This window comes from Echinops telfairi, unplaced genomic scaffold (genome assembly GCF_000313985.2).
Source record: "Echinops telfairi isolate 266 unplaced genomic scaffold, ASM31398v2 ScPeMD7_443;HRSCAF=831, whole genome shotgun sequence".
NCBI lineage: Eukaryota > Metazoa > Chordata > Mammalia > Afrosoricida > Tenrecidae > Echinops > Echinops telfairi.
Window position 1 is genome coordinate 36,748,166 of NW_022104341.1, and position 25,025 is coordinate 36,773,190.

A 25,025-nucleotide genomic window follows, 5' to 3' on the forward strand; every position below is an offset into this window, starting at 1 on the left:
GTACTCCCCTCCCCCTGGGGAAATATTCTTTACGTGGGATCATGGTTGAGATGAGATTAAGCCTGTTGCACCCTACCCTTAGTATTTTTATTGGTTTATCACATCATGGAAGAATCATTACATAACTGCTACATTCTCATTCACTGCCAGTGAGTCAATTATGACTCATAGCAAACCCTATAGGACAGAGTAGAACTGCCCCTGTGGATTTTGGAGACTGTAAATCTTTACAGGCGTAGAAAGCCTCATCATTCTCCCTTTCTCCTCATCCTTGCTACATTGCATCATTGCATAACTTTCAAGTCATAGAGAACAATGGTCCAGCCAAGTTGACACTTATTTTGGGAGGACCCAATTCAATCCATGACAGGATGAAAGGGAAGAAAGTACTTCTCAGATTTAAAGACCACATTTGCAAGAACCTTCCAAAAAAAGAAAAAAAAAGAAAGTGAAGCAGAAGTTTTCTGATGCAGAAAAAAAGTTGGCATACAGGGAGAGTGTTCCAACATTTGCAGATTTAAAAGAAGAAATTCACCAGAAACAGGAGAAGAAAAGGAAAAGTTCTCAATCATGTGATGCTGCTGCTGAAGCAGTAGATAGAAAGTGCTTGATGGTATAGATCAAAGAAAGAAAATTCAAATCACCCAAGAAGAGAAGAGAGATTAAAGAATGAGGGAATGTGTTAGCTGGTTGCCTGTCACATGTAATAAGAAGAAGTTGAAGTCTTTTAAAAAGGAGTATGGACTAATGAAATCTGTACAGTTCCTTTCTCTGATTCCAACAGAGGGGACTTTATCTACAAAATTGGCAGCTAAAATGGAAAATTCATCCCTAGCAGAAAAATATGAATATGTTGTGTTTAAGGATGAAAATTCTGCTACAAAAGCATTAAAAATAAATGAAATCCAAATTCCAGATGGGTTTCCCACTAGAGTTGATCTTGCATCTGATACTGCATCTAGGGAAAAGGGACCGGTATTTGTGGGAAATCTCCCTACAAAATAGAAGCATCTGCTCTGGAAGAACACTTTTCTGACTTCAGATACATTGGAGTTGTGAGAATTTTGAGAGATCAAGTGATTGGACCATGTGGCACAGGGTCTGGCTATGTGTTGTGTGATGCAATATGCTATGAAATTAAATAATCCTGAACTAACGGGAAGAAAACCTAGAATTAGGCATTCTGCCAATAAAGAAAAACTAACACAACAAAATTCAAGTCCCGGCTTGAAGAACATCAGTAAACCTAAGCAAGAACTTAATTTTGCTTCAAATCCTGCACAAAGGCATTCTAAAAGTTTATTTATTGAAGAAAAGACAGGTTTCACTACAAAGAAAAATAAAGTACAGAAGAGAAGTGGACAACCTAAGAAACATTAAAAAAAGTTGTGAACTACAGGGATTGAGTGTAATGACCCACGTTTTCAGTTTCAGGATTTTTATGGATGGCATATGTGGAGCTTGGAAACTTCTCTAGTCTTGATTCATTCAAATTGTAATGCGGCTTTTCAGTCTTAGCCTTAAGCTACGGATTATGTGTAACTACTGATGGTAAAGATGATTTCAGGGTTTGTGTGAACATTTAGAATTTAGTATGTTAGAAATATGCAATTAGCAGTTTAGCCATTTCATGAATATTTTCTACATGACTGCATTTAAAAATGACTAAATGAAAGAAAACTAAAACGATGTATGACTGACTCTTCTCAACATGAGTGAACTATTGAATTGTATGATATGTGAATGACATGCCAATAAAACTGTTAAAAAAAGAAAAAAACAAACGAAAAAGCTTTAAGGAAAGTAAAACGTTTCACTTTTCAATACTTTTTCATTAGGTTAATTAATTTTCTAATTAGTGCTATTATTGTTTATTTCAAAACATTTTTGCCTACTGGAGAGCTTCTCAAAAAATTAGTGCTTCCCAACATGTCTGTTTTTTACATTAAAGGAAGGTGTGTGTTTTAGAACCCAGGAAATATCACCTGAGTACTTTCCTTATGTCACACACTTAAAATTAGAGAACAAAAAAATTTGTTCTTTTAAGTGTTTAATTTGAAGCATTTTCTAAGTTTCATGAGGAAGTCTGTGTCTACTACTTGGTTCATCTTTGTACATACTGTTCAGCATGAATTTTTGTGCAAAGTAGATGACCCTTAAATTTTGTTGAGGGGAAATATATTCTTAATGGGTTAATAAACAATATTATAACTCAAATGATCAGTCCTATGTATTTGCTTCAAAGATTTCAATATCTTACACCTACATTATTGCAGTGAAAAAATATATTCATATATTTGTCTAGTAACAAATACAAATTAAAATAATCGTGTGGACAAAATTATATTTATTTTCGTGCAGCACTGCAATCTAAAGGCATCTTTGGGTGTAGGACTATGAGGGTAGGAATTTAAAGATACACTTGAATGTTCATGCTCGACTAATAGGGAGCCACTAGATGTCTCTTAATGGATAGTTTTGGAAAGTGTAAAATTTTGGATTCTTTTTCAAATTTATTTGCAGTAAACCATTTCAACAAGTACAATAATGTAGAGAGACAAAGACCTAAGAGCTTTATGCATATATTTTCAGCCATGGAGACCTCTGTAGAACCTTGCAGGGTGGGTTCCGTCAACTGACTGTGACTTAGGCAATACAGTGGTCTCTGAGACATGAGGAGGGCAGATGTTAGCCTTTCTAGCTTATACTACTTACTTGAATTTCATTTGTTACTTTCACTTCTTTAGAAGGAAGTATAATGATTTCAGAAAACTTCTTTCCCAACAAAAACTGGGGCAAAAATTTTAAGTGACCAGATCATGAAAAATGAAAACAAGTCTAGAGTGTTTTTTTTTTTTTTTGCTTAGCAGTATGTGGTAGTTTCACATCTTAATTTATTGCTCTCCTTACTGTCAATAATCTTACTAATGTAAAGATTTCTTGGTAGCTATATTGTGAATAATGTACAAAAGTAACCCATAGATGATTTTCTTTTGTAAGCAAAATTTCAGTCTATCTGTTAGAAGTTAGAGGTACCTTTACTCTTTGTATGCCTTCTTTCCTGTGAAATCTCACAGTTCTAGATTCTCACATGTTCTCTTGTTGCAGACCCAGTTGTACATGCATTTGACAAACTACTCTGTGAACAAGCACAATGAGCATTTCGAGCGCGATGAAACCGAAAACAAAGGAAGCAAACGCTCCATCAGATGGTTTACCGAATTCCTACAAGCAAATCACCATGATGTTGCTAAGTTTTGGAGTGATATTTCAGTAAGATTATACTATTCCACAATTGTAACTATCATTCTACATCATTCATCTTAAGGAGAATCAGACATTTCAAATAAAGAACAGATTGCATTGTGTTGGGTAGATAAAGAATGCTTTCATGAAGTGGAATTGGTGTTGGAATTTGTTGATGAACAGGGTACTTACTGCTAGAGATGGGGATGGGGTGCGGGTGGGATTCTGGGTAGGGGTAAAAAAGTTAAGTAAAGCCTAGGAGGTATGAGCATGGTGATAAGTGATACAGCAGTTTGGGATGTATAGAATTTTTGAGAGGTATGGGGATTTATATCTGAAAAGATGTATATGGAGGCTAAAATTTAGGTCTGAAAAACAAGGCTGAATTTGGCAGGCAGTAGGAACTCACTCAAAATTTTAAGGCAAAAGGGTAATGTAGCCAAAGGTTATGACACATTTAAAAGATAAATGTGGCAATCAGTGTAGGATGGGTTAGGGTGACTACCAAGAATAAGTAGAGAAGGAATTTGGAAGTGAGAAATAAGAGTACCCTTAATAGAACCACAGTGGACACTGAAAATGTAAAAGACCTAATAATGATCTCAACATTGGTTTAACTCAAAATCAAAGATGAGGGAGTATAAGATCCCACTGCAGCTTTGTCGTTATTGTTGTTAGGTGCCATTGAGTCAGTTCAAACCCATAGCAACCTTTCCCACAACAAAATGAAACACATCCTGCATCAGCCTCACAATTGTTCCTATGTTGAGCCCAGTGATGTAGCCCATTGTGCCAGTCCCTCTCCTTGAAAGCTTCTTCTTTTTCTCTTCCTGTCTACTTGACCAGACATGATGTCCTTCTCTAGGGACTGGTCTCTCTGGACAACATGTCCAAAGTATGTAAGAGGAAGTCTCACCATCCATGCCTCTACAGAGCACTCTGACAGTACTGTTTCCAAGACAGTTAGGATACAGTTATATGCAGGTGTTTTTGGGAGAGAAGGGGTCATATTATTTGAAATAGGGTAGCAATGAACTTATTTTGAATAGAAGTGAATAGAGTTTGGTTTTGAAGATGACAGAAAATAGTTTGATTTGTTGATTAATTTGTTTATGGAAGTGTATTGAACCACAACATAAACTGGAGTTGCATTTTCTGTTGAGAACACAAATATTTATAAGGCACAGCTCTAACCAGCCCACAAATTGTTAATAAAATTCAATGTAGCAAGTACAAGGGGACTTCAGAAAGTTTATGACAAATGCCCATTGTATTTTAATTTAAATATTCCTAGAATATTTTGAGGCCCCCTCAAACAGCACAGGTATATATTAGATTTTGTGGAGGGAGATCGGGAAACCACATAGAGTAGCTTGTGGGTAAGGGAGCACTTCCCAGAGGCATTGACACCTGAACTCAGGTTTTTTAAAGTCCAAAAGTTTACGATGACATGGTCCACTGTAGACATGTAAATACTCTCTCAGGTAGGAAATCCAGACAGATAACTAAAAGGGGATGGTTTGTATGCTTTCGAGAATTAAAGTGCAGAGCAGTAGATGAAATTCAAAATAGTGAAAGCAAAGCGAGAAAGGGAACACAGAAGAGCAAATCACCTTTGGCGAAGCAGAGCCTTTGTTGATCCTCGCAGAGTCATTCAAATGGTGAGTTAGGGGAATAGGTCTATTGAAAACACTTCAGATGATGGTTGTTTTTGTTGTTAGGCGCCACTGAGTTGGTTCTGACTAATAATGACCTCATGTGCAACCGATGGAAGCGTTGTCTGGACCTGGCCCACGCTCACAATCCTCATTATATCTGAGCCCCTTGCCGCAGCCCCTGTGTCAATCTGTTATTTCGAGACTCTTCCTCTTCCCTTTTGCTGACCCTCCACTTCACCAAGCATCATGTCCTTCTCCAAACTGCCCTCCCTCCACCCACCGAGAGCACCTGTAAAGACACAAAAGTCTCAGTAGCCTTGCTTCTAAGGTCTTGTTAAGATTAGGGCTATATAATTTAATTTGACTCTTTGATTTGTGATGAGCTGTATATACTTTCATGTATCATGGAAAATGACTAGGGAAATTCACAGTTGTTGAGCTTGATTTTCTCTAATTGAGAGAAACAGTTGGAGAGAGAATTAATATCATATATTTATCCCTTTGTTTATTATTTTTCTGGGTGATTTTAAAAAATCTAATGTTTTGTATCACCAGCTGTTGATATAAATATCCTTAGATGTCAGGCAAGTAAGAAGTGAAGTAGTCTGAATAGAAAAAAATAGGGTCTCCTGGGAGTTGTGGTGATTTAAAAAGTATAAGCAGTCTCTCTAAAGACGACAGCCACCACTCAGCATCCACTTATTTGTGCCACGGGTGTTTTAGGGGCCATGTGGCATATTCTTCTAATCCATAAAAATAAAAGAAAATAAAAAAACACCATTCAACCAGTCATTTTGGGCCAAGAACCATGGCCCAATGTATCTGTGACCTGATAAAGAAGGCTCTGGGCGTGGGGAATGCTGCTGGGACTTATTCGAAGCCTCAATTGGCCACGTGTTGGCACGATGCCAGGGTGGAGCTGGTTCCTCCAATCCCTGCCGAGATCCCTGCAACCAGTCAAAGCCTGAAAAAAATAGTCAGTAATGCTAAGACTGGTCACTTCAAACAGCTCACAATTAAGGAAGCTCTGCTGAATGGTTTGGTGGCCACTGGAGTGTGGATGTGGTTGTACAATGATGAGATCATAGGCAGACAAGGCATCATCGGCTATGATGTTTGAAGACCCGTCTGTAACATCTGATGATATCTGGTTTGCTATTGGATCGTTCTTGGACCATGTGTGATCAGACTACTGTTATAAAATAGATCATTCTAAAAATTTTTTTTAACCATAAAGATCCTGATTTATAGGTGTTGAAAATTTGTTCAAATTTTTGAAAATTGTAAAAGTTGTACAAAATATATTTGTCAGCCTCATTTAGCCACATATTTACCAGTTTCTTAATTTTCCATTTTGTTTTCATGGGAGAGGACAGCCAAACTAGGAATTGGTTACAACAAACGCGTATTAATTATTTACTTTACCCAGGTCACTGCTGTAGAGATTCCAGAAAATATTTTAGTAATGTAAGTTTGCTATCACAGAGAATCTGAAGATCAAAGGGATTGAATGAGTTATTTTTGCATTTGGCTAATGAATGAAAGCTAATACAAGATGAGATCAAGGTGGTTTTAATGAATGGGTCATTTAGTGACATCACAATGGGACCAAGAAAATTATCTATGCTCCCTGACATCCTTTTGTTCCACATAGGTTCGAATCTTAGGGAGGGGCTTTGTGAAAGGCTGAAGCTGTTGGGCTAGAAAGAAAGCCAGCATTGTCAAGGTTTACAGAGACTTATTCTAATGGGTGCTCTTCTCACATAATTGAATTAGGAGAAGGCAATGGGTGGAAATGGTTAACTTGCTCAATTGCTAACTGAAAGGTTGGAATTTGGAGTCCACCAGAGGTGCCTTGGAAGAAAGTCCTGGTCATCTACTTCTGAGAAAACAGCTATCGAAAACCCCATGGATCATGGCTCTAATACACGCGAGTTCACCATGCTTTGGAGTTGAGTCTACAGCGACCGGTCTCCTTTGTTTGCGGTTTTTCATATAGCTAAGACTTATCTTAATAAGGAGATAGGAAATTTTATGTTTGAGTGCAAAGTATAATTTTCAAATATGACTATTTTTGGAACAAGACCAATTTGGGCCATGAAGGTCTGACACATTTCAGAATGTTGTCCATGAATGGCTATATTTTCAGCATCCGTGGTTACTTTAGACTGGATGTTAATACCAATGAACAATAACCTCTGATCTAGTAACATCGCCCAGTACTTTTCTTATAGTTATTTGCTCAAGCTGTCATCGTTTATGTCATCGAAAATTTGAAAATTTTCTTTCTTAAGAATTACATATACTTTCTATAAATATCTGATTAAGGTGAATTGTGACCCAGTGAGGTAATGCATTGAAAAGAGAATAAAAGGATGAAGTTTTTGAAGTAAATCTTTTTCTGACTCCCTCAGTTTCCAAATTTACAAAGTTAGGACTTTGAAAATGACTTGTGCAGGGGGATAATTTCTCTAAGAAGAATCATCTGTACATGAAAAATGAAATTAATGCATACCTTCTATCAAAAACAGATGTACATCGTATGTTACTGGGCAAGAATAAATAAGGAATCTATAGAAAATCAGGGTGTTGTGTCTTAAAATGATTAAAATAACTAAAAAACCACTCTATTGAATACTTTTTGTATACTTAAGGTACTAATTTACAAATTGTATTTCAATGCATTGCTATTATGCAAAAAATTCTCTTTAAGCATTAATGAAGTTTGCTCTTCGTTCCATTTCTCCTGATTTTCAGATACAGTGGACAATCTTGCGTTCATATTCCTGAAAGTGTGTTGTTTTATGCACAGCAAATGCAGAATTATAATTTGGGGTGTATGAATTCATTTTCAAATTTCCCCAGCTTGTCGTGTTTTACAAAGACATGAACTAGTCAAAGTTTTAACTCTTTCCGCTTCCTTTCAAGTGGATCTAGTAACCTCCAATGCTCTGTAGGAAACGATTTTGTCTTTTATGTTGATAGAGTGATAAAATAACAAATAAATATTTGTTATTTTAAACAGAATTTTCTGAGACTCTCACAACATCTCTGACACCTCTTACCAGATGGGAGCAGGGCTGGGATTCTGGGTAGTGTGGTTAACTTTATCTGACCTTTATTCTCCTATATAATAGATATTACTCCCACCCTGTAGTCAATGACAAAATAAGAGTAACAGTGGAAGTCATTAAGTAGTTAGGAATCCCTAGGTGGTGCAAATGGACCACACAGAGCTTCTAATCAAAAGGCTGTAGGTATAACTACACAGGGGCACTTAGAACAAAGACTTGATATACTGGAAAAATCAGGCACTGCACACTGACACACATGGGTTGCTGTGAGTCAGAGTCCACTTGACTGTAAGTGGTTACCATTAGTTAAGTAGCTAATGTTTCTCGATGATTTACTGCATCCTAGACACTATGCTAAGAGGTCTACATACCATCACACTTTGTCCTTAGAACCATCTTTGCAGCAGATACTATTTATCTTCCCAAATTATCTCTGGCAGTAATAAGACTCATTCAGTTTAAGCAGCCTGATAGCAGCAGCACGATTCGGAAGTAGCACAGCCAAGAAGAAACCCAAGAAGTTTGGCTTCAGAACCCCAGCATTGGCTATAGTTGCAAATTGGCAGTTAAAAAGACATTATATTTGAAGGGAAAACAATGAGACACTATTTCCACAATTCATAGCTTATTTGCACTCTGCAATTAATCTACCTTTTCTTTGTTATCATTAGCCACTCACTCTGGAAGTATTATGTGTTTCTTACAGAAACTTTTGGTAGCCAATGACTTAATTAGCAGTACTCTTATTTCAGATAAACATTATAGATTACAAAGACATCATTGTACAAAGAAATGTGATTCATAAGTTTTGATCTACTGGCCCTTTCAGTCCTAGTCAAAGTAGTTTCATAAGTTTGTGAACTAATTTATTCTTGGAATTTCTTCTTTGCTACCATTTTTTTGGGTATTGTTATTGAAAAGACTAGCATAAACCTCAGTATATAATTCTATATAAAAAATTAGAAACCACATATTTCAGGTTTTATTTATTTACTGATTCACAAAGATTTTTTTGCACATTTAATCCCTGGTGGTATAACGGTTAAGCAGTTGGCTGCCAACTGAAATGTCAGCTTTTGAACTCACCACCTGTTTTGCAAGAAACAATTGTGACAACTTGCTTCCACAAAGAGTATAGTCTGTGAAACCCTCTGGGGACAGTCCTACTCTGCTGTGGGGTTGCTTTGAGCCCACGTGAACTCCACAGAACCCATCAACAACAACTCAAGGCTAGGTATTGTAGCTATGGGAAATGGGGTTGTAAATAAAACAGGTACCAGATTCTAATAACGAGACTCATTAAGTTGAAGCAGCGTGACTGAAGTGGCATGATTTGGAAGTAGCATAGCCAAGAAGAAAAAAGTGACATAAGCATTGATGGGTGGCTACTCTTGACTCCGGAGTCAGGAAGGTCTCTCTGAATACTGAGGAGCTTGTCATGGAAAGAGCATTCCAGGCGGCGGGAGCAGCGAGTGCAAAGGGCTGAAACAGGAGAAGCATCACCAGAGGAACACAGAAGGCAAATCGAGTGGGAGCAGCGTGGACAGGGAAGAAGAGCAGGTGGAATGACGTCAGAGCAGTGGCAGGCTAGTGGAAGCTAGTTCTTAAGCCCAGGGCACATCCCCACATATGTAAACGAGAAGCGAATGTCAATGAGATCTAAAGGACATTTTCACATCTTTTTATTACAATCCTTATAGGACCTGGTGGTGAAGACCTTGATTGTAGCAGAACCTCACGTGCTGCATGCGTATCGAATGTGCAGACCTGGCCAGCCTCCAGGAAGTGAAAGTGTTTGTTTTGAAGTCTTGGGATTTGATATTTTGTTGGATAGAAAACTCAAACCGTGGCTTCTGGAGGTAAGCCTGTCTTTTAAAAGAAAGATAAATGGAAACAAATGATTTCTAAATGTGCTGTACACTTATTACAGGTGACTGCTTGGCACAGTTGTCTTAATAACTGAACAAAAAGAGGCGTGAATAGAGTAGATGGGGCAGGGGTAGGGGGAAGGAAAGGAAAATGCAGGATATGAAACAGTTCCAAAGTGAATCTCTGTGTATTTGATGTTACTTCTCAAATTGGAAAATTCTCATATAGCTGACTCCCCCGAAACTTTACTAACATCCTACTGATGACCAGAAGCCTTACCAATAATGTTAATGGTTGATTAAGACATGTTTTTGTGTTATATCTGTTATATGCTGTCCCTACATAAAATTTGATTTTCTGCTTAGGGAAAAAAACAAACAAATTAGCCAAAAGTACGAGGTTTCTGTGCGTGACTTAGCTGCAGTGATGGCTTCCCAGGGCTCGTTCACATTGTCTTTGGTCTTTTTCCTGGGCTCCTTTATCTGGCAATGGTGACCAGCCACAGCTGCAGACCTCAGTCTGCGGTGCAGATCAGGCTGTCAGCTGGGTCTTATACCGTCTTGACTTGTCTCTGCCCCTTGGGAGCACTTCAACATCACTAGCGGACTTGGCCTGGGTTTTGTATCACATTCGACACCAGGAAAGACACTCAAGAACCCTGGGATATCAACTTTTATGGCGACATGAGAGAAGACCTGCTCACGCAGAAATGATCAGCGTCACATGCGTTTTATAAACAAAATCAAACTCTAAGTGGACCTGCACCATTCAAACCATGTTTTCAAGGGTTAACTATTGTCTGAGTGGATTTCTAGACCAGGAATTTTGAATGCATGTGTAAATTTGTTACTGATTTGCTGTCTGCTTGCTCGATTATAATGTTAACTTCATGGCTCTACCACTTCGTGATGTTTACATTTTATCTCCCCTCTGTTGAGGCTGGGCTCAGGATTATGGCATTGTGACTCCTTCTTTTTGTCTCCCTTGGGAGGCTCCAAGAGAAGCTCTAATCCATATTCCTTAGTCAACATCCAAGTGACATGAGTTATCCTTTACAACCATTTGGAATATTTTAAGACCCTCCCTTATCACCCAGTCAACTCTGCACCTTTGAGTGAGCTGTCAATCCCTACCATGGTCAGCGTTGTCAATTAAAAAAACAACAACATTTAAAAAAATCACTCGAGCATTTGGGACCTATGCATAATATGCAGGTGAAAATGTACAAATAAAAATTATGTCTTATGTGATTTTTCTGTTTCCTTCCATTCATTTGTATTTATATTATACGTGGAAGAAACCTTAGAAGTGTGTGCCGGACAGAAATACCTCTGGCTCCCTGATCCGAGTCATAAAGCCCTTGCAGGACCAAGACTCTGTGTCTCGGAAGCGCGTGGGAAAACGTACATCTAAGCAGTTTATACTGAGTTAGTTGCTCTTCAGGAACAGAATGTTATGGAAGGTATCATCGACAAGCAGCTTTCATTTTAAATTGATATCTCTTTTTTTGCTAGTGATTTATAAATTGGAAGTTACATATGTAATCTTAATGGTTGTATAAGCAAATTGGATATAATAAATGAAATCAAGATATTAAAAAATATTTGTTTTGAAAGAACAGTTTTCCACCTTGAGGGCCATAGGTTTCCATGTGTGCATTTTCAGTAATGTGCATTCAATTTTCAAGCAAATGTGTTTTTTTCCGATTTTATTTCTGCTTGTGTCCTGGGACAGAAGTCCTGGTGGCAGAGTGAGTAAGAGCTCAGCCACTTAGACTGGCAGTTCAAGGCCACACGCCACCGTGTGGGGGAAAGCCATGGCTGTCCACTCAATAGCTGCCCGACAGGGACCCAGTGGCAGTGAAGGAATATGGCTTGGGTTTGATGTGTGAGAAATAAGATTAATGTCAGGTTTTCGTATCCCTTTGCTTCCACCGCTGCTTGTATGCAAAAGTTCTTGGACTATGTTCTCAAGGACCTTGCATACGTATTAAGGCCTAAAATTTTCTTTAGGTTTACTACTTTGTAGTCATTCTTTCCTGTTCTTCATGATATCCTTGCCTTCTACTTGCCTCTCCTCCTTCATGAACGGGGGAAGAATTCAGGTTCATCTATGAGGTCGAACTGAAAGGTTAGCAAGGAACACTATACATATGTTAGTTACCTGTTCTTCATTTTCCTATATGGAGTTTTAGAGTAGTTTAGTAAATCACAATTAATTAAGTAGTTGAAGTCTGTATTTTTTTAAAGGCTCCAAATACTATTGTTTGCATTCAGGGTTCTTTATTCTCCATTCTTTCATCATTTCCTGATCAATTAGAACCATTTAAAAATTAACAATAATGAGCATAGGCGGATAGGGAACATTCACTGTGTGAAAACAGTCAAAAGAATTTTATTTAGATTTTTTCTATAAATTTTGCTCCCAGCTGAAATTGTGGTGGGTCTAAGATACATTGTGAAGAACCGTTTGGCGCCACCAAGTGGAATAAGGTAGAAGGTGCTACAGAGGACGAGGTCACTTTTAACTGAAAACTCCCAGCTTACTGCCATTGAGTCAATTTTCAGTCAATGATTGATAGTACAAAATTTGCAGAAAAATTCTCAACCCTGGAAATCCTTTTTAGGGTAAAAGTAGAAACTGGCGCGAGTGTGAATACACCACTAATACTTTACCATTAAGGTGATTTTGAGAAGAACGCACTAAGGTACAGTCACGGTACTGGGTAATGGAAATTCCAAAAGAATGTCACAATGCTGCCTGAGAGGAGGTAGCATTTACGAGGGACTCGGATATGCATTTACATAGTGTTTTTTTAATAGTGTTTTATAGAAGGAAAGGGTACAATCCGTAGAGTGATTGATTCTTGCGGTATGTGCATGTGTGTATTTGGAGTTACAAACACCTTTGCAGGAAAGGCAGCATCTGAGCAGGAGGCGAGGGACGGACTGACACCGTGGCTGCCCCACTGAGCTCAAATACAGGCATTTGGGGACGGTGCAGTGCTTCACTCTGTTGTACGTAGGGTCGCGAGGCATTGGACCCCACTCAAGGGCACCTGACACAACACCAGCACACGGTCCAGAGACTTCCATTTGTAATGCCATTGTTGAAACTTTTTCATGCCTCTTGTGTTACCCTTTCTCTGTACTTACAAAGGAAGTGCTTAGAACTCTGAAGTAGCAGATTGATCAACTTTTCTTGAATTTGCCTGAGTAAAGGGATGTTTTTGCAATTGCCTGACCCTCTGCAGCCCCTGGAGACTGCATCATAAGGACTGGGACATGTCCCTCGCCTTCTCAATCAGAAATCCACAAAAGAGTCAAAATACAGAATGATGGGTCTCTAGCAAAGGGGTTCCATGCGCTCATCAAAATGCTGGCATGAAGTATTTTCCTGATACGTTGTTAAGGGGAAATGTGGGGTCATGAAGTAGTATGGCGAGAAAATAACTGCAATATAATTTACCACATTTTTAACACGAACACCAGGTCATGAGATTACAGGTGATTATTTTTGTTTGTTTTTGAATAATTTTCCTAGTGATCCAGTGCCACCTTTCCACTTGATTTCATTTGTATTCTGGATGATTTTTTGAATATGATGTGGTATTTTCTCCAGCTTCCAGTGGTAGAATTCATGCTACCATTGCTTTGTCTCTCAAGATGATGGATTTGTATAATAAACTCCCCTCCCTTTGACTGGTGACAAGTTTTGAGATTGTGCGTAGTTGGTGGCCACAAAGCTAAGGGGTAGCTTTGAACTCATTAGTCATATTCTAATCAACTGTTTTAATTGATTAAGTAATTTTCTGAGTAACACTTGTTATTCCAATTATGTTTTCCTAACAACAAAAATAAGCAAAGAGACAGAAAAAAACCCAAACCTCAATTTCTAGTAGGGATAGCATATTGCATAATTCATTTTGGGGTATATACAGTTACTTATATTTTTATTTTAATACATTCTTGAAAATGAAACAGGAAACTAGAACAGCCTCAAATGGTTCATTCATTTCTTTTAGTCCTTACGTAGGTAGAGAAGCTCATAGAGTTTAATATACAGCTACCCTTCACTGTATCCTTTGAGTAATATAGTCAATGACTTTGACAATGAAAATGATGAATTATTGTTTGAGCTTGGTAGAAAGAAACGCAGTTTTTTTGTTTTTTGTTTTAGGCTACACTAGATAAATTCATCAGAAAGATCTAAAACCGTGAAGAAATAGTGGCATTGATGGTTTACGCTAAATGTGTACAATTATTATGGTAACATGAATATTGCCTATTTTTATTGTTCTTTCAACTTTTATGTCCTGAGGAGTTCATTTTAATTTCCTTCAACTTACAACCTAGAGTGCCTGGCGAAAGTACAGTGCAGTGAGGCAGTTACTGCTCACAAGGAAGTCCCTGAGCTAAGGCCGCAGGGTGCTAAAATCAATTCCTTAACCAGAGAGAGCTGGGGGTGGGAAATGTGGCAATGAGAACAGAGCCATCTGCCTTGTAAAGCTTTGGGCATCTCCTGTAAGATGAGCAAATACGTATTGAATGTTTACTGACCTTCCAGCATATTACTACTACTCAAAATGGTTGTTTTTGTAATTTTCAGATTAATCGAGCCCCAAGTTTTGGAACTGATCAGAAAATAGACTATGATGTCAAAAAGGGCGTGCTGCTAAATGCACTGAAGCTACTAAACATCAGGTAAAGTGTTTCCTCTTTGTCTCTGATTCTGTATTTGTCAGAGAAGACTCATCCTTGCATAATGGTGGTTTGTATTTTACTTTTGCACTTTGAGGGAATTTATTACTTACACCCATTTAGTTTCTTTATTTCTATTTTTAAAAATCTCTTCCCTTCTTTCCACATCCCGATTTTCCTGTTCTCCATTTAATTCTGTCTACACCATCTTTCTTCCTCATGCACAGTCATCTCCCGATACCAGAGGCCTGTGTGTTGCTGTGCTGTTGGACAGCTTTCAGTAGAGCTTCCAGAATAAGAGGGAGAAGGAAGAACGCTTGAGCCATCTATTATTGAAAATCAAGCAATGAAAACTCTATGGGACTCCGTAGTCTAATCTGCGAGTAATCACGGGGATAATGTTTTCCGTTGACCTCCGAGTTGCTAGGGCTTCAGGATCAATTCAATGGTAGTTAACAATAACCTACTGTAAAAGTAATTAAATCACAGTGTTGGTACAGATATACAATGTTTTATATTTGTGGTCATAATGGGCACCTCCCAAGAACATAGCAACTAAGAACACTAAGAAAATCAGCCTGCAGATTAACCATTGTCAACTAAACAACACCAACAAAAACCCCTGACTCATAAGTGACCCTATGGACAGACTAGAACTGCCCCTGTCAGGTTTGGAGACCATACCTCTTTAGAAATGGAAAGCCTCATCTTTCTCCCAAGGAGTGGCTGGTGGTTTCAAACTGCTGACCCTGTGGTTTGCAGCCAAACTTCTAACCCAGGAAGTCATCAGGGTTCCTTATTTAACATTGTAGGTTAGTTTTAATTATTTCAATAAGATGATGGAAACACCCACTCATCTATGCCAAGAAATTTGGAAGATAGTTACTTGGCCAACTGACTGGAAGAGATCTGTATTTGTACCCATTCCAAGGGAAGGTGACTCATCAAAATGCTCAAATTATGGAACAGTATCATTGATATCATATGCAAGTAAACTTTTGCTAAAGATTATACAACAACAGTTAAAGCAGTATCTTGACAGGGATCTGCTAGAGGTCCAGGCAGGATTCAGCAGAGCATGTGGAAGAAAGGATATCAATGCTGACATCAGATGGATCTTGGCTGAGAGCAGAGACTACCAGAAAGGTGTTCACCTGTGTTTTATTGACTATACAAAGGTATTCAACTATGTGGACCATAACAAACTGTGGTTAGCCTTGGGAACAATGGGAATTCCAGTACATTTATTGTGCTCATGCAGAACCTGTATGTAGACAGAGGCAGATGTGGGAGCCAAATAAAGGCATACTGCATGGTTTAAAATCATGAAAGGTGAGAGCCAGGATTTTATCTTCCCACCATACTTATTCAATCTGTATTCTGAACAAATATCATCAGAAGAATTTGGCACCAGAATTGGAGAAACGCTTACTAAAAACCTGCAATATGCAGATGACACAACCTTGCTTGCTGAAAGTGAGGAGGACTTGACTACTTGCTGATGAAGATCAAAGACTGAAGCCTTGAGTGTAGATTACAACTCAATGCAAACAGTACTTTTCGCACCTAAGCCAACAGGTAACATCACGATCAATAGAGAAATCCTTGAAGTTGTCAAGGATTTTGTCTTGCTTGGATACACAATCACTGCTCAGGGAAGCAGCAGCCAAAAAAGTCAAGCTGCATTGCAGTGGGTAAATCACCCGCACAAGACCTCTTTAAAGTGTTGGAAGGCATGGAAGCTACTTTGCTAATTAAGGTGTGCCTGACCCAAGCCATGGTAGTTTCAATTGCCTCATATGCACGTGAAAGTTGGACATTGAATTTTTTTAAAAGATGGGGGGGGGGGGCGAAATCGATGCATTTGAACTATGGTCTTGCCAAAGAATATTGAAAGTACCATGGATGGTCTAAAGAATATCCAGATTTGTCTTAGAAGAAGAGCAGCCAGAATGTTTCTTAGGAATCAGGATGGCGAGACTTGTCTCACTTACTTTGGATGTGTTATCAAAAGAGACTAGTCCCTAGAGAAGAACACCGTACTTGTTAAAGTAGAAGGGCAGCAAAAACCAAACAAACAAAGATGCAGTGGCTGCCACAAGGGGCTTACACATAGGAATAATTTTGAGGACGATGCAGGACCAGGCAGTGTTTCATTGTTGTACACAGAGTAGCTATGAGTCAGAAGTCCCTCAATGACACGCGACAGCAGCAACATAGTTTTTCAATAGAGTAAGGTTGAATTCAAGGAACCTTGAGGAATCTTTTTCCGTTATCTTCCTTATTTTACAAAGGAAGACCCTAAAGCACAGAGAGGTCATTCAACAACTAAAACCACGGTGCTCAATACGTCGATCACAATCTACGAGTCCATCGCAAATGTAGTGTGGGTAGATCGTATGGCATTAAAAAAAAAGACATAAGCCTGTCAATCCTGTCACTTAATTGATATACAGTGCAGCCAATCAGATGCAATCTTAGGTGTCAAACGCATGCGCAAACAGCTGCACTAAGTGCAGCAAAATTGACGAGCTAAGTTATCGCCAATTTTTAGACCTTGGTTTTTTCCCCTCTTAAACGTAAGCAAGGGTATTAAAATGAGTAGGGGAACTGGACCAAGTAAGAAGACAAAAAGTATCACTTTCATACGGAATGGGAGATTTTGACACTTACAAGCCGACATTCAGCTGAAGTCCAGAGCGCATGCACAGTTCTGGAACTTACTCGCAGAGGGAAAGTCCCCAAACATGAGAAAATGTGCTACCTCCTTGACTGCATCATTCGGCTCTATTTATTTATGTGAGGCAGCCTTTTCCCACATAAAGATCATGAAGTTCAAGCACCGTTCCACCATGACTGATGATCGTTTGGAAGTGTGCTTGAGGCTGACTGTCAGCAGCTACTGTGCGGACTATGCATCCCGGGCTCATTCCATTCAGTGCAAGTCATCAGAGTCAACTCAGGTCATGACAAAAATGTACATAGTTAATGGTGTTGTGTTGTGCAATATGTACGTAGACATACATTGGATATATAAAGAATTCTCAATGCATTTATGAATAAATGTAATAAAATAAAAATAAATATATGTTTTGCATTTTTGTAGTTGGTAGACCATTTTGACTTGATCATTTTATAAGTGGCTCGCATGCTGAAAATGTGTGAGCACCCCTGCCCTAGCCTCCCTGGCGGTAATCCCGTGGGTGGCTCTGGGCAAATGTTAACTGTCAGAAGTGGTAACCCTGAGGCACACTTGGGATTACACTGCAGAGAAAGCCCCTTAACAAAATTACTGACATAATTAGACCACCAGGGAGGTTAAAGCAACAACAACCACAACAACAAAAATACCCCCCAAACCAAACATTTAACTATGGATTATCCATAGTTCATTCCAGAAGCCTTTCTACTCTATTAAGTGCCATGTAAAGACTAGCAAGACACAGTTGTTAAGTCACTTAACTTTCCCATTAAAAAGCATAGACAGAGAAGGAAGCATATTTTTAAAAAACTTGGAAGATGTGAGTGTTAGCCTTGCAATGCATATCGTCATAGATTTCAAATATTTGTAATGCTGTTCTGTGGCAAAAGACTTTTGGCTGCTTATGAGACACCTGCAGAGGATTTAACTATTTCAAGAAGTAATGAGCTGTCATTATAAGTCATTGTAGCTTGAGTTTATGGTTTTGGATTAAATGACGGAGGATTGTTTAAATTCAGGGATTTCATGATTTTACTTGTCATTTCAAGAAGAGCTATAGGATGCTTCCAACTAATATGTACATTTTAAATGTTTGCAAGTTTCACATGGAAATATCAATGAAGAAACACATGGACATGGTATGCATTCAGAAGTTTTCATAGACCTCTTGTTTGGCCAAAGTTTGACTTGGCTAAATTCTACTTATATGAGAATTTAGAATCGTATTCAAAATGAGTAGAAAGGAAAAAAGATGTAGAATTGTATTGTTTTGTGTAGTTTATACAAATGTATTAATTATTTCAAATTATTTGAGCAGTATACCTTTTTAAAAAGAAAATATTGGTTATTATTAATGTAGGTCTTGTGTTTATTGTGTGCATACATTTGGTTTGCCACTTACAGTAACAATGAGATATTATCTATGGGTATGTTTTGCTGTAAAATTTTACTGCCAGTGAGTCGATTCTGATCCAAAGTGAGCCTAGGTAATGCTCCCAAGGCCATAAATCTTTATGGCAACAGAGAGCGGCCACTGTCTCCATGGGAGTGGATGGTGAGTTTGAACTGCTGGTCATGAAGTTCAGTGCTTAGCCAGGAGCACCACCAGGCTTCCTTTGGTTGGTTTTAAAGTTGCAGCATAGATAATTCAAACAGTAAAAAATCTCTAGACCTAAAATGAAGGACAAATTGGGATTCCTTCCCTTGTTTTTATTAAGATTGTTCTCAGAGAATGTGCACAATTCTTAACATGGGAAGCATACGATACTAATGAGGCTTATGTTGCAGAAGTGCTGTCTCTCCCAGGCGGCAAGCTCCCGGGCATAAGCATTGGCCCGTGATTCACTGTGGCTGTGTTCACGATAGGCACCTCATCGTAACGTAACGTAACCAAGAAAATCATAGCTTGCTTATAAAACATTAGAGGTTTGGTTTTCATATGCACTGTTTTCATTTGAGGCAGAAGACATTGTTTGATAATTCCAGAAATAACCTACTTAGATCCAAGTGTTGGAATGATTTTTTTCCTTTTGTATTATCATTCTGCTCTAGACCCTAAACACCCAGTCTAAGCTCCTTTCATAAAGGACTCTAGCTGTCTGCTCCTAAATCTTCCGTCTCTTCAACCCCGACTGCTCTAGTTAGGACGATGACCTTGTTACTTCCCCCACATGGTTTGCACATTTTCATTGATGTTTTATGTTGTTCCCCAGTCTGAATGCCTTTTCCTATTGCATGTGATTCAAATTCTATCTTCTTTTATGAAGTTTCCTTTTTAGTCCCCAATTAATCTTCCTTTCTTTGAACTCTAGGGAGAATTGTAGTTGGCATAGTACATAGCGTCTCCTTTTGTTTACTCTCCTATATTCTGTGCTATTTTATCTAGATATGACTACTTTTCATTTTCATTTTGACTCAATCCCCTCCAATATTTTTGCATTCCTCACAATTCTTAGTATAGTTCAATAACCAAACCTATTCCGATCAAATACATTTCAACTAAACTCTCTAGGACAGGGTTGACTGCCCCACAGGGTTTCTAAAGCTATCATCTTTACAGAAGCAGACTGCCTCAACTTTCTCCCCTGAGGAAGCTGGTAGATTTGAACCAACTACCATTTGGTTAGCAGCTTTGTGTCATGCCATCCATTTTCCTTACTTACAATATAGGATCCTCATATACCCTAACATTATTTCTTAAAGATATGCTTTAGTCTCAAGGCAATCCAGAAAGACATAGATTGCTGAGTGAATCTATCATAACTGCCCATCCCTTTTGTACTTGGGTAGTGAAATACGATTGGAGTTCAGATTCATCTAATAGTCTGGAATCTTGTGGTTGGTATTTTCAGCAACAAGAGAGTGTGAAAGGAGCTTGTTCTAAAAGCAGATCAACTAAAGTTGCTTTTGTTTTTTTCTGTAGAAAAAGGAATATTCAACTTAGTGTTGTTGTATTACTGGGTTGATAAGGACTATCTTCCCCCCTCCATAACTACTCTATTAGAATCATTAAAAGGGAATCTAGAAAAGACATTCGTAGTCCTGCCACTCTGTGGTTCTAAAATTCTTGTTAATTAAAATAGAGTAAATTCAATTTAATTCAATTATCTGGTTCTTATTTAGAACAAATTCATGTGCTAGAGGTATATGGAATTCGCAGCATTTAATGCTACCCAGTTGTTGGAAATTCATTCACAAGGCTAGTAAGACATCATCTTGCGTAGTAGTGTGGACATGCTGTCCGGAGAGAACAGTCCCTGGAGCAGGACGGCATGCTGGGTAAAGGAGAGGGCCAGTGGGAAGCTGGGTGAAGGGGAGGGGCAGTGGAAAGCTGGGTGAAGGGGAGGGGCAGGGGAAAGGAGGAAGGGCCACGATGAGTTAGATTGACACGGTGGCAACAATGTTCTCAGGCCTAGGGACAGTTGTGAGAATGGCGCAGGACCGTTCAGTGTTTCATTCTTTGAGGCATAGGGCCGCTATGTGTCGGAACCAACTTATTGGCAACTAGTGACGACGACAACAGCAACAATCGCTGGGAACAGTTACGACAACAGCAACAATCGCTGGGAACAGTTAACTTTGGGATTCCTCTTTTCCCATCTTGATTTCAGTTACTTTCTGCTCCCTACTGGTCACTGTCTACTATGCTTTGGCCTCAACTCTCTTTTCTTCCACATCCATCTCACCATCTGCTGGCATCATTTGCAAGTCTGACACCAGCGTCCTAGTTGAGACCTGTCTGTTCTGAGCTATCAAGTGGGGTCTACTCCGTGCTGTGGAGCGTCTCTGGAGCTCCGCTCCTGCATATGCAGCTGTCTGATGGCCCCGAACACTGGATAATTCTGCTTTAGTAATTATCCAATGCACCTGTCGTGAGTGAGGAAGTAAATGAATGAATTTGTAAATGGTTTTATAGGTTCAATAGGACCAACATTGGATTATTTTCTTCTTTAATCACATTCATTTTACTGCATTTCTCTCCTTTTTTTCTGGTGTGGATACCATATAACTCCAGTTTATAGAAATAATTGTTCATCTATATTTTATTTGAAATTGGGGATATGAAAATAATAAAATTTCCTCTTAAGTAGCTCAATTATTAAAAAGGAAACATAATGACAAATACAATATATTGATAAGCACCCATACTCAATCTTCTATATTTATTTCTGTTAGTTAATGGAACAATTAATCTGTAAAACTGAGAAATATCCTTAAAACACTGCATCTCCATTTTATAAATTCAATGTGGTTGTTCTAGAAGCCATTCAACAAGTACCTATTGAAGACCCACTACTACTGTAACAGATAGTAGGACTTCATGGCCTCCCTGGATTCCTAGGTTTCTGCTAATCCCAAGGTCAGCAGTTCGTATCCAGCAGCTGCTCCATGGGAGAAAGGTGAGGCTGTCTTCTCCCTTAAAGGTTTACACTATCTGCAACTGTATAGAATCACAGCAAGTCAGATCTGACCCCATGTGGGTATGTTTGGTTTGGTTGTAGTTTAGTTCCCCAGCATGACTTCCACACTATACGCTGGCCAACTGGTCTCCACGGCCCCTTTTATTTGGTTTACATTCTCATCTGGGCATTAACAGGCTCGTGATGTGTAAAATCATGGAAATATCAAGTCAAGGATAAGGACTTCTTTTTTCCCCTGAGGCCGAGAGGAGAAGTGGCTTGGCCAGTGCCATCTTCCCTTTAGGCTCACCTCCACTTTCCCCTCCCCCCTGCCCTGGACTATATACTGCTCCTGCCAGGCTTTCAAGGATGATATGAATGAACGCAACTAACACAACTCACCACTCGGAGGGATGTGGAGCAGAGGCCTGAGGCTTACCTTCTGGCACCAGCTGCATTAGGAGGAAGAAAGAGACAGAAGTTCAGAGGGAAGCAATCTCACAACAATGCCTTTTCCCTTGAAACACCAGACTTACTACCTAATTTTTCAAGGTTAAACCAAAAATGAGACAGACAATGGAAATGTTTTCAGATAAATAATAATCGTGAGGCTGGGAATTTAGTCTAAATATATAGTATAAGTAAGAAATACTTAAATCGATGTGGGCTTGGTTGGTGGAAGAGAAAGGAACCAACATTTTTAAAGTACTAATTAGATTGATGTCCATGATTACTGCTGTCGTATCAGTCGTGGTGGTGATTGTACACTCTTCTTGAGGTGACTGAACTATTGAACTGTATGATATGTGACTTATAGGCCAATAAACTGTTGGGGCCAAAAAAGAAAATAAAAGCCCCAAATCCATTTGCGGAGTCCCCAAATGGATTAAGTCTTCATTGAGTCCCCTCAGACCATTGACCAGGCCTGTGAATAGTCTTGCCCTCAGAGTGCAGTGCAAAGTGGATTACTGCACACATAGTTGGGGAAGTCAAATGATAATATGTTAAAGATTACCCTTTTGACTCATTCTTAATTTGTTCTAGTTTTTACTGTCTTCTGCTTTCACTTGGATTGAGGTTTTCCTGTTGTATTTCATTGTCATTGTTGGTGTTTTTGTATGATTTTCTTTGTATGAAATTCAGGATAGGAAAATCTGTAGGGACAGTAACTGGATCCACAGTTCCTTAGGGTTGTGGCTGGGGCGGCTCGGGAGTGAGGGGGAGCTAATAATAATGGATAAAAGAATGAAGAACATGTTCTAAATTGATCGTGGTGATCATTATGCAAATCTTTTTAATATATTTAAACTATGGAAGAAAAAAAACACAAAAAATATTGTATTTCCATTTGATCTTGCTATAGAACTTCTGTGTACCATATGGAGACCCATAGAGATGGATGACTAGATGAATATAGTGTGTGTGCATATATGTGCCTGTATATACATGTAAATTTAATCAAATATGTATTCATTCTTCCAGCATTTCTCCCTGTGCCAACTCTCTTCATGGAAATAAGATCACAGCTCTCTGAATTTTAGAGTATGGTCTTATGTCTTATATTTTAGGACCAGTGATAAAAGAAGAAACTTGGCCAAACAAAAAGCTGAGGCTCAGAGGAGGCTTTATGGTCAGACTTCACTAAGAAGACTCTTACCAGGTTCCTCAGACTGGGAACAGCAGCGACACCAACTGGTGAGGAGGAAAGAGGAATTGGTATGGAAGATGTAATAGACTACCTACATTTTGAACTGTATGATTCACTTGTTGATTTCATTCACAAAATCTCATCATTTCCAGAAAGAGAGACTCGCTCAAGTACGAAAGCAAATCTCAAAAGAAGAGCATGAAAATCGGCATATGGGGAATTATAGGTAACTCTACTTCTAGTTCCATACATTTTGAAGGGGTGAAATAGCAAAGAAATTCCTCTACGTTGTTAACCTTTGAGTTTATTTTACGCATAGACTTTTGTTTGCTTTTCCACTTTAAGAAAGTGTGTTCTGTACTATCTTCTCAGAAATTAAAAGTAGCCAGCAAGAAAAGGTTCATGCTTGGGAGAGCTTCTCTAGGCAGCCTTGGGGCTGATGGTACCAGGTCTTCTTGATCTTCCATTAACCTGTAACCTTATTTGGTTCTAATGTGGCATTTTGAGGAAGTAAGGATTCCGATGTCTAGTGTCTTTTCTGCCAATGCGTTCGCTCGTCTTTGTTATAAGCTCAAATGCTTCAGGAACCACTGTGATCACGGAGATGTGGGAAGCAGCCCAGTATGATGACATGTTCTGGAGCCCTTCCACAGCTACCACCATGGCAGCATCAAAAGAGCAACCCCTGAGCCCCTTATCTTCTCAGGAAGACTGTTGCTTCCCTCACACTTTGACTTTTATTAACCAAGATTAAGAACAAGCGAGGGGCAGAGAACTGCTAGCTTTCCTAGGCCTTAACACAATTCACATATGATAAGAACACATTAATCCATATATACTGCCACGTCTATACACCATCTACCCCATTTCTCTCCACCAATGAAGCAAATTGCCACGATGCCAAAAGATATCATCAGGGCTAATTTCTATATGTGATTTCATTCACTCATGAAATCCAAAGCTCCCAAATATTCCACACAATCTGCACTCTTTCCTAGAAATGTATTTTCTCCACTCTGATCCCTTGGCCTTTCTTCTCCTGTTACTACTCCAACCAAACTTACATCGGTCTTTATGGAACTGCATGGTTTCACGGGCCTTCTTCTCTATGTCCATTTAAAATCTGTGTCGGTAACAGATGGACGTTTATGAAAATTTTACAAGTATATCTGCCTTTAATCCTAGCACCTAGTAAAATTACTGCCAGTAGGTGGTCAAGAATGATCCATGTAGTGGATCTTGACTTGGCGTTCTGCTTCTATTGTAGACGGATTTACCCTCCTGAAGATAGAGCACTGCTGGAGAAGTATGAAAATCTATTGGCTGTTGCTTTTCAGACTTTCCTTTCAGGAAGAGCAGCTTCATTACAGAGAGAAATGAATAATCCTTTGAAGAGGATGAAGGTAAGGGATACATTTTTATCTGGTTAAAAGAAAATGAGGCAAAATGTGTCTAAAATATTTTTAAAAAACAATCTACTTTAATCTTACATACAGCAAAATTTTTACTTTAAAAAATCATTTTATTGGGGGCTCATACAGATCTTATCACAATCCATATATATATATATCCATTGTATCAAGCACCTTTGTACATTTGTTGCTGTCATCGTTTTCAAAACATTTTCTTTCTGCTTGAGCCCTTGGTATCAGCTCCTCCTTACCCGCAACCACCCTCATGAACCCTTGATAAATTATAAATTATTTTTTCATGTCTTACACTGATCGAT

The 25,025-nt window shown here is 38.8% G+C and overlaps 2 protein-coding genes across 2 annotated transcripts in view; both read left to right on the plus strand.

Annotated features, from left to right (window-relative positions):
• The window catches only part of TTLL7 (tubulin tyrosine ligase like 7), a 175,796-nt gene that overhangs the window by 79,429 nt on the left and 71,342 nt on the right, over positions 1-25,025 (plus strand). The window contains exons 9-15 of the mRNA XM_045292051.1: positions 836-975; positions 3,109-3,273; positions 9,679-9,837; positions 14,456-14,550; positions 23,217-23,364; positions 23,449-23,522; positions 24,564-24,699. Of these exons, the coding sequence (XP_045147986.1) occupies positions 836-975; positions 3,109-3,273; positions 9,679-9,837; positions 14,456-14,550; positions 23,217-23,364; positions 23,449-23,522; positions 24,564-24,699 (917 nt within the window). The remainder of the gene's footprint in view (positions 1-835; positions 976-3,108; positions 3,274-9,678; positions 9,838-14,455; positions 14,551-23,216; positions 23,365-23,448; positions 23,523-24,563; positions 24,700-25,025) is intronic.
• LOC105978315 (ATP synthase subunit g, mitochondrial-like) lies at positions 5,713-6,024 on the plus strand. Its single transcript, XM_045291829.1, has one exon. It carries the CDS (start codon positions 5,713-5,715, stop codon positions 6,022-6,024), a length of 312 nt encoding a protein of 103 aa, XP_045147764.1.

What these genes read in the sequence shown, in the direction of transcription:
- LOC105978315 (XM_045291829.1), top strand. Translation starts at nt 5,713, where the DNA reads ATGGCCCAATGTATCTGTGACCTGATAAAGAAGGCTCTGGGCGTGGGG.